The following is a 9,007-nucleotide window of genomic DNA, read 5'->3' as shown; positions in this document are numbered from 1 at the left end:
GGGGGTTGTGGTGGGTTCTGGTGGGTTCTGGCGGGGGCGGCGGCGCACCGAGGCGGCGAGGCTCGCCAGCAGCTCCATGTCTCGCTCCGCCTCTTCGCTCGCCCACGCGGCGACCGCGGCGGGCTGCGGGAAGGGCGCCACCATGATGGACGCGCGGGGCTCGCCGGCGAGAAGCGCGAGCCGCTGGTAGAGCTCCTCGGTCACGTAGGGCATGAACGGGTGCAGCAGCCGCAGCCCGTGGTGCAGGCAGGCGTGGAGCACCTGCACCCTCGGGCCAGAGGCGTGACCGGGCGCCGCTCACCGCGCCGCGCCGCGCCGCAGGCAGGCGCGGAGCGCCGGCTCGGTGGCGGCGTGCCAGCCTCCTCTCATCTCGGCGAGATCTCGGCTCATCTGCCGCCGTCTGGGTCGCGTGCTTGGCGGCGGCGTCCTCCTGCTTCATCACCGGCTTGACCGCCTCCAGGTAGACGTCGCACAGCTCCTTGTACCAAAACTCGTACACGGTCGTCACGGCGGCCGCCATGTCGTATGCCGTGAGCTGCGCGTCGAGCGTCTTCACGGCGTGCGCCAGCCGCGAGAGGATCCACGCCTGCGCACAGCAAGACCCGCCGGTGTGAACGGCGTCTGCTCGCCGCGTGCGCCCGCCGCAGAGCAGGTCCGCGCGTCGGCGAGCAGCGGCAGGTTGGCGGCGCCCCCCGCCGCCGGCAGCTCCGCCGGCCGGAACGGCGCCTGGCCGTCGGCCGCGTCGAGGTAGAGGAAGGCGAAGCGGGTGGCGTTCCAGAGCTTGTTGCAAAAGTTGCGGTACGCGACCACGCGCGCGATGTCCAAGTTCACGTCGCGCCTGTCCGGGTTTGGTGCGCCGCAGGTCACCCGAGGCGGTCCGAGAGGCGGTGTGGCTGTTGCGCAGGCTGCCGGTGGGCGAGGCGAGTGAGTGGCTGGGCCGAGGAAAGCACATGGACATGGCGTGGTGTGGTGGGAAAGCAACGCGTGGGTGCGTGTGCGATGTGGCTCTGGCCTCGCGCCCTTGGCCGCAGAAGGCGAGCAGGTCGGGTGCTCTCGGGTGCTCTCGGGTACTCTCGGGTCCTCTCGGGTGCTCTCGGGTACTCTCGGGTGCTCTCGGGTGCTCTCGGGTACTCTCGGGTACTCTCGGGTGCTCTCGGGTGCTCTCGGGTGCCCTTGGCCGCAGAAGGCCAGCAGGCCGAAGCGGAGGGCGTCGGAGCCGCACTCAGGGATGCCCAGCGGGAACTCCTCCTCGTTCATCTTCTTGGCCGCGGCGAGCTCCTACGGGGAGAGCTCGTGGACGGCTCCTAGAAGGTGCTCCCTCTCCGTGCCTCCCCCTGGCGCGCCGCGGGAGCTCCTTGGGCTCGATGTTTCCCGCGTCGAGCTTGGCAAACAGGCTGGCGAGCGAGACGCCGTTGATGACCTGCTCGCGGCGGCGCGGCGGCTCGGCGGCGAGCGCTTGGGGTGGTGGTGGTGGTGGTGGTGTGGGCGGGGCGAGTCGCCCGCGCGCCAGAGTGCGGCGGGAGGAGTGCGGCGGGAGGAGTGCGGCGGGAGGAGTGCGGCGGGAGGAGTGCGGCGGGAGGAGTGCGGCGGGAGGAGTGCGGCGGGAGGAGTGCGGCGGGAGGAGTGCGGCGGGAGGAGTGCGGCGGGAGGAGTGCGGCGGGAGGAGTGCGGCGGGAGGAGTGCGGCGGGGCCCGGGGGCTTGGCAGCGGCGGCGGGAAGGGAGGGAAGGGAGGGAAGGGGGGGGGTGGCGGTGTTGTGGCGGAGCCTCGAGCGGGTCGATGACGTTGCCGAGCGACTTCGACATCTTGCGGCCGCGCTTGTCGCGCACCATCGCGTGCAGGTACACCTCGCTGAAGGGCAGCCTGCGCACGGCCGCACGGAGTGAGGCGGCGCCGCTCTCGCACTCGCACGCGGCGGGTGCGCGTCGCTGCTGCGGCCGCGCGCCGGTCCGTCAGCTGCAGCGAGCACATGACCATGCGCGCGACCCAGAAGAAGAGGATGTCCTGCCCCGTCTCGAGCAGCGAGGTCGGGTGCCACGCGGCGTAGTCGGGCGCCTGGAGAGGGGGGGAGACCACGGGAGGTGTGGGGGGAGATCACCCGAGATCGCCCGAGATCACCCGAGATCACCCGAGATCGCCCGAGATCGCCCGAGATCGCCCGAGACCACCCGAGGTGTGGGGGGAGGTCGGGTGCCGCGAGAAGGGGGGAGGCCCTCGGGGAAGGCTCTCAGGGAAGGCTCTCGGGAGGCTCCGAGACGGTTCCGAGAAGGCTCCGAGAAGGCACGAGAAGGAAAGAGGCCCTCGGGAGGGTACGGAGGGCCGGAGGGGGGAGGGCTGGAGGAGGGGCTCTAGACTCGTCCTGCTCGTCAGGCCAGCCGAGGCACGAGAAGGGGAAGAGGCCCGACGAGAACCACGTGTCGAGCACGTCCTCCTCCTACAGAGACAGTGGCCCCGAGCAGGGTCGGGGGAGGGGGGGGGGAGGGACGCCGCGTGCCGAGCACGCCCCGCCGCGCTCCTGCTCGAGACTCACGTCCTCCGCGGCGCACCCCTCCCGCTCCACCACGGCCTCGCGCGCCTGCGTGCGAACGGCGGGCGGCGGCGTGAGCAGCGCCCGCCTCTCTCCGCACTCCGCCGCCTCCCTCCCCCGCCTCCCTCCCCCGCCTCCCCCGCACTCCGCCGCCTCCCCCCGCACTCCGCCGCCTCCCTCCGCACTCCCCCCCGACGCGCGGCCGCCGCCTCGCGCGCCTCCTCCATCGACCCCGCCACCACCACCTCCACCTTCTCGCCCTTGACCGTCGGGAAGTAGGCAGGGATGCGGTGGCCCCACCAAAGCTGCCTCGAGACGCACCAGTCGCGGATGTTCTCCAGCCAGGCGTACCACGTCCGCTCGTGCTCCGCCGGGATGATCTTGAGCTCGCCCTGCCGCACCGCCTCGACTGCGCGCCTCGCCATGCCCGAGCAGTCCACCCACCACTGCGGCTTGAGCATCGGCTCGATGATGTCTCCGGTGCGCTGGCACACGCCGAGCCGCATCTTGTTGTCCGCCTCGCCCCGGTGCAGGCCGCGCCGCTTGAGCTCGGCGAGCAGCTCCACGCGCGCGTCGAAGCGCATCATCCCCGCAAACATGCCGCAGTTGTCGGCCATCTTGCCCTCCTCGGTGAAGACGGTGATCTCGTCGAGCCCGTGCCGCCGGCCGCAAGCAAAATCGTTCGGGTCGTGCGCGGGCGTCACCTTGGCGGCGCCGGTGCCGAGGCTCAAGAGAGGGCGACAGAGGGAGGGAGGGAGGGAGCGAGAGCGAGAGAGAGAGCGAGAGCGAGAGCGAGAGCGAGAGCGAGAGCGAGAGCGAGAGCGAGAGCGAGAGCGAGAGCGAGAGCGAGAGCGAGAGCGAGAGCGAGAGCGAGAGCGAGAGCGAGAGAGAGAGAGGGGGGGGAGAGAGAGGGAGAGGGGGGGGGGGGGGGGCGTCACCTTGACGGCGCCGGTGCCGAAGCTCATGTCCACGAGCACAGGGTCGAGGATGAGCTTGATCTTGCGCGCCACAAACGGGTGGACCAGCTGCTTGCCGTGGAGTTGCTTGTACCGGGGGTCGTCGGGGTGCACCGCCACCGCGACGTCGCCCAGCATCGTCTCCGGCCGAGTGGTGGCGACCACGATCTCCTCGTCGCTGCCGTCGACCTTGTAAGCGAAGGACCAGATCCGGCCAAAGACGTACGTCCTGTCCTTGGGGTGGCCGGGCACCGAGAGCCGCTTTGGCGCCTCGAGGTCCTCGTACTCGACCTCGATGTCCGAGATGCCCGAGCGGAGGATGCAGCACCAGTTGGTGAGCCGCACGTCGCGGTAGATCAGCCCCTCCTTGTGGAAGCGGAGGAAGGCGGCCTTGACCGACGCGGCGCGCTGCTCGTCCATCGTGAAGACCTCGCGCGACCAGTCGAGCGAGCAGCCGAGCCGGCGCAGCTGCATGGTGATGCGCTGTCCGTACGCCTCCTTCCACTCGAAGACCGTCTTCAGGAACTCCTCCCTGCCGAGGTCGTGCCGCGTCAGCCCACGCTCCTTCTTCAGCTTCTTCTCGACCACGACCTGCGTCGCGATGCCCGCGTGGTCCGTGCCGGGGATCCAGAGGACGTTATAGCCGCTCATCCGCTTCCAGCGCGCGAGCAGGTCCTGCACCGCGACCGTGAGCGCGTGCCCCAGGTGCAGCGACCCGGTCACGTTCGGCGGCGGCAGGCAGATGGAGAACTTTGGACGCGTGTCGGCCGGGTCCGAGTTGCCCCTGTAGTAGCCCGACGCCTCCCACCAGGCGTTCCACGAGGCCTCGACCTCGTGCGGGAGGTACTTTTGCGCCATCGGACCGGACATCGCCTTGAGCTCGCCCGCCGGCGTCGGGTTGACGTACGCCGTCGCGAGCGCCGCAGGGTCCTCGACCGGCGGCGCCTCCTTGGGCGCCGCCGGCTTGGCGGCGCCGTCGGCCGCCTGCTTCTGCTGCTGCGCCTCCTGGGCCGCCTTCTTGGCCGCGAACTTGGCCTCCTTGGCCGCCTTCTTGGCCGCCTTGTCGGCCTTCTTTGCGTCGGCGTCTGTCGGAGCGGGCTGCTCCATGCTCCGTTGCTTGGAAAAAGAATTTTACGAGATTGGAAATGAGAATAGCCGCGCTGGGAATAGGACCGCCGCAAGCGGCGTGGCGTGGAGCGGTTGTGCATCCCTCCGGGGGCCCCTCTGCGCCGGGGAGGCGTTGTTGGAGGCTAGGACGCAAGCGTCCGTCGCCTTTTTCAAACTCGGGTCCCCACTCCGCTACGCTCCGACCCGAATTTGGAGGGCCATGAAGTTTAAGGTGTTGCTGCGCAAAAGGGGCGGGGCGCGGGCGCGCGCGGCAGGCCGACAGCTCTTTTTGGAGATCAGACCTTTCGATGGTTCATGCTTTCTAAGTCTATCTCTCATGCTTCATGACACGACACACGGTGGTGGGAGCTGTGACCACGAGTCTCTGGGGGGGTCCTCGGCCACGACCCCCCCCCCCCCCAGCATGTGGTGAAGGTGCTGGGGGGGGCGGGACCCCCCACCAGCATGTGGTGAAGCCTCTTCAGGCCGAGCGACGGCGGCAGCTATGTGGCGTACAAGAAGGCGGACTACGCGCACGCCCTCTCGCGCGTGCAGATGTACCTGTTCGAAACCTTCGGCGGGTGGTGCAACGCGGTCAAACGGCTGTTCTACCAGATGAGGGACAAGGTGCGCAACAAGCTCTCGAAGCGGCAGCACGAGGACGAGGCGAGCTGGTCGACGCGGTCGTGGCTGTCGCTGCAGGCCCAGCGCATGTCAGTCGCGCTGCAGCTCGCGGCGGCGGAAGAGATTGCGACCGAGCTCAGGCTCGCCGCGGCGTCGGAGGACGCCGCCGTCGCCTAGACTCCCCTGCGTCACTACGTGCCTCCCCGTCTTTGTAGCCTGGCGTTTGTGCCCCGTTTGGCCCTGTTCACGCGCGCGCGAGACGTGCAGACAGGGTTGCCAGGTGAGAGCGAATGGCGCGGTTCACGCCTCGCACAACAGAGAGAGAGAGATGCGCTCTGCATGGTGGGACATAAAAGAGAGCGAGTACTGCTAAAAATCTCTCATAAGCCGCCCCAGCGAAATGGCCGATACGGCCGGAATCGGAGGCAGCGCCGGGGCGGCTTATGCGTTTCTCGGGGTCGTGTGGTTTAGCCGGATATCGACCTGGTGTCCCGTGGGGAAGGTATTGAACTGCCTTAAAACGGAAGGGCACGTCCTGTTCACGCGATGGCCAGCCGTGGTGTGAGCCCGAAGGGTCGGCGAGAGTCGGCAGGCCAGCAGAGCCCTTGGTCAATATTGGCTCTGACGCCGTGCCAGTGTCGGCGCGCCGCGATCTGCATACCTGTTCGTACCTCTACAGTAGTGCGGCCACGTGTATTGCTGTTCGGCGAGCCGCGTTCCGCTCTCTCGACCGTGAGGCCAGTTGGCGGGCGCCTAAAGCGCCTGGTTTGTGCGTCGAGCGGTGAGCTCACAACAGACACCGTCCGAGCCCGATGTACGCCAGGCGTCTCATTCCAAGCCCACTACGCATTCCCACGCGCTCAGGCGCCGCTCGAACCCCACCTCTTTGAGCCGGTTACCCCGCGGCAAGGCAACTCGGCGCTCTCGATGTGCGCGCTAGGCAGTCTCAACGCCGATTACTGCCGAGCGCGCACGACTCGTAGGCGTACCGGCGTGCCGCTGGCATACTACGCGACGGTGGAGGCGCGTGGGCTTGCTCAAAAGGCATGCATCTGTCGGAGAGCCGCAAGACCTGATGTGCCTCCGCTCCAGGTGTGTGGCAGTTCGATGGATCCAGCCCAGCGACCTCTACGTGACGATTGAGGACTGCTCTTCCCCTTCGGCCGAGCCTCCAGTCCCTGCCACCGTGCACTGGCGCCAGAAAGCTGCATTTACATCCCGCACGCGCGATCGGCAGTCGAGTTACAACCCGCAGCTGTGCTGTGTGCGCGCGCACTCGAAAGTGGTTCGGCGATCTCTCGGCGACCACTCGTCGACTCGCGCCCAGACGCGAGGTGCGTGCTCGCCCGGCCCCCCGTGAGGGGACTAGGCCATTTTTAGCGAGATCGGGGAAATCACTCTCATCGCCCGCCGCTCACGCTTCCCTCCCTCTCCCGCGCCGCCGTCTCCGGTCCTAGCCTGCGATACATTGAGACCTCACGCCCCGCGACTGTCTTCCACGCTCGCAGGCGGGCCTATCCGCCGTGCCACTCCATGCATGATCACCGCTGGGGGCAGCGGTGCTCGTGCGACTGCGGATTCGGCCTCACCTCACGCCCTCTGGCCTGCAGCTGCACGTTGCCGGGCGCCATTCTCGAGCCCTTTGGCGAATGGGCCCAAATCCGGGCTCTGAGCACGCCTACTGCTGACGATCTATGTAGCTAGTGCGGTGGGGTCTGGCGCAGGTGCGCGAGACCGTCGCCACAGGGGGGGACGCGCGATTATGTGGGCGCTTCCGAGGGGGCGAAACCGCGTGTTCAAGGGAAACCAGGCGAATTGCGCCCCCAAAATGGTCCTGAGCGGCTCCCACGACCTCCCCAACACCCGAGGTGCACGACACGACCGCTTGTTCGAACATTAGCGACACACGTATTTATTCCTGTGGGTTGTGTCATCGTGCGGCGCGGGGGGCTTCATCCTAAGGCTTCATCAGACCATCGCCAGATAGACTCGGAGTGATCCCTGTTCCCTCCCGCCCAGGGGGGGAGTGCACAGGTGCTCACCGTGAACGCACGCGAAATAACAGCTAAAAGGTTTCGACGCGATCTACTGTATTAAACGTCCCCCAGCCAGTACCCAGACCCATCAGTCATCACACACGGTTCAGAGTTAGCAGTTATCACCGCCCATGCCACCCAGACAGGCCGCAGACAGCGCGCACAGGCCACAGACAACACTCAACAGGGAGGCCGCCCGAGCAGAGCGACAGGGATGCACCATCCAACAATCTCGGGCGCGGCACCCCGCTCACGCCTCACCGAGAGCAGAGCACACACGCACCGGCAGTACACCACCGAGAGCAACGTACCGCGTATCAGGCAAGCTACGCGGGGGAGCCGTCTCCTCTCACAATCTCGCGCCAATCTAGAGGCGGCGCGGCGCAGACATCCTCTCAGGTCGCCCTCAGGCCGGCGGCATGTTCTCGCCGTCGGCAGCATGCAGCGCCTTGTAGATGGCCCTCGCCTTGAGCTTCGGGATGAACTCCTCGAAATCGTCAACCTACAACATGCGTGATCACGGCTGAGATGCAGCCCAAATGTGGGTAAGCTGCGCCCCCCCCCCCCCTACAATACCGAGAGGTCGCAGAGCTCGGCGCCGTCCAGCTGGTCAAACGTCGCCAGCACGTTCTCCGACAAGTTCCTAGACATGCAGTCGGGGCAACGTGATTATCGGGTCACGAGTTGCGGCCAGCGCCATTAGCTCAGGCCTGCTAGCCAGCCAAGCGCGCACCTCCTCGGCGCTCGCTGTCGGCCCGGGAGGCGGAGCGGCGGCGGGAGCGGAGGCGACGGCGGTGTTGGCGCTGGAGGCACTGGAGGGCAGGCTGCTGCTGGCAGAGCAAGACGAGGAGGCGCATGAAGAGGGCGCCGGCGTCGAGGCAAAGCGGGCATCCATGTGGCGGAGGGCGCCCGAGATTCCGCAAAAAACGGCCCGGATCTCGCCCGAGCTCAGGTCTCCCCCCGCCGGCACGAGTTGGGGCGTGGTTGGTGCTGGCCCCGGTGCCGGGGGGGGCGGCGGTGACCCCTCCTCGGCCGCCTCCTCGGCGCCCTCCTCCTCGGCGCCCACCTCAGCGCCGCCGCCGCCCTCGCCGCCTGCGCCCTCGCCGCCTGCGCCTGCGCCCTCGCCGCCTGCGCCCTCGCCGCCTGCGCCCTCGCCGCCTGCGCCCTCGCCGCCTGCGCCTGCGCCCTCGCCGCCTGCGCCCTCGCCGCCTGCGCCTGCGCCCTCGCCGCCTGCGCCTGCGCCCTCGCCGCCTGCGCCCTCGCCGCCTGCGCCCTCGCCGCCTGCGCCTGCGCCCAGAGGCGGAGGCTCGGAGCCGGCTCGCTGCAGGCCGGCTTCGAGGAGGAGCGGCCCGACGGCCGCGGCGCCCGCCGAGGAGGGGACCATCACCCGCGCGGAGCCGGCCTCGGCGCCAGCCTCCACAGCGGAAGGCGGCCGGGGGGGGACGGCGGCGGCAGCGGAGGTGGAGGCGGCGGGGGCGGAGGCGGAGGCGGGAGCGGGAGCGACATCGAGTCGGGTGGGCGACGTCGAGTCGGCGTCGTCGTCGTCGCTCTCGAGGCGGCAGCGTGGCGGCGGCAGCGTGGTCGAAGGCGTGGGCGCGCCTGCCTCGGCGCCGCGGCGGTAGTGCGGCGGCGAGCACGAGCCCGACCGGCCGGCGCCCACCCTGGCGCTGCCGCGGCCGCGCAGCGGAGAGGACGAGATTGAGCGCCGCCGCTGCCGCATATCTCCCCGCTGCCGGATGTCTTTCAGCACGCCTGCAA

General features: G+C 69.1%; 2 protein-coding genes across 2 annotated transcripts in view; both read right to left on the bottom strand.

Annotated features, from left to right (window-relative positions):
• EMIHUDRAFT_107175 (putative valyl-tRNA synthetase) overlaps nucleotides 1–4,589 on the bottom strand; it is a gene marked incomplete at both ends in the record, with an annotated part of 5,487 nt that extends 898 nt beyond the window's left edge. Inside the window, 9 exons of the mRNA XM_005758139.1 lie at nucleotides 49–261; nucleotides 302–586; nucleotides 808–838; nucleotides 1,223–1,278; nucleotides 1,784–1,862; nucleotides 1,969–2,054; nucleotides 2,530–2,574; nucleotides 2,712–3,230; nucleotides 3,465–4,589. Of these exons, the coding sequence (XP_005758196.1) occupies nucleotides 49–261; nucleotides 302–586; nucleotides 808–838; nucleotides 1,223–1,278; nucleotides 1,784–1,862; nucleotides 1,969–2,054; nucleotides 2,530–2,574; nucleotides 2,712–3,230; nucleotides 3,465–4,589 (2,439 nt within the window). The remainder of the gene's footprint in view (nucleotides 1–48; nucleotides 262–301; nucleotides 587–807; nucleotides 839–1,222; nucleotides 1,279–1,783; nucleotides 1,863–1,968; nucleotides 2,055–2,529; nucleotides 2,575–2,711; nucleotides 3,231–3,464) is intronic.
• Nucleotides 4,590–7,286: 2,697 nt separating this feature from the next.
• EMIHUDRAFT_453603 (hypothetical protein) lies at nucleotides 7,287–8,115 on the bottom strand. Its single transcript, XM_005758138.1, has 3 exons — nucleotides 7,960–8,115; nucleotides 7,826–7,892; nucleotides 7,287–7,751 (listed from the first exon to the last, which is right to left on the bottom strand). The coding sequence occupies exon 3, from the start codon at nucleotides 7,688–7,690 to the stop codon at nucleotides 7,430–7,432; it is 261 nt and encodes an 86-aa protein (XP_005758195.1). The 5' UTR covers nucleotides 7,691–7,751; nucleotides 7,826–7,892; nucleotides 7,960–8,115; the 3' UTR covers nucleotides 7,287–7,429.
• Between the last annotated feature and the right edge of the window lie 892 nt (nucleotides 8,116–9,007).

This window comes from Emiliania huxleyi (assembly GCF_000372725.1).
Source record: "Emiliania huxleyi CCMP1516 unplaced genomic scaffold EMIHUscaffold_88, whole genome shotgun sequence".
Lineage (NCBI taxonomy): Eukaryota > Haptophyta > Isochrysidales > Noelaerhabdaceae > Emiliania > Emiliania huxleyi.
Note: the sequence above shows the minus strand (reverse complement) of the source record. Positions and strands in the feature narration are given on the sequence as shown.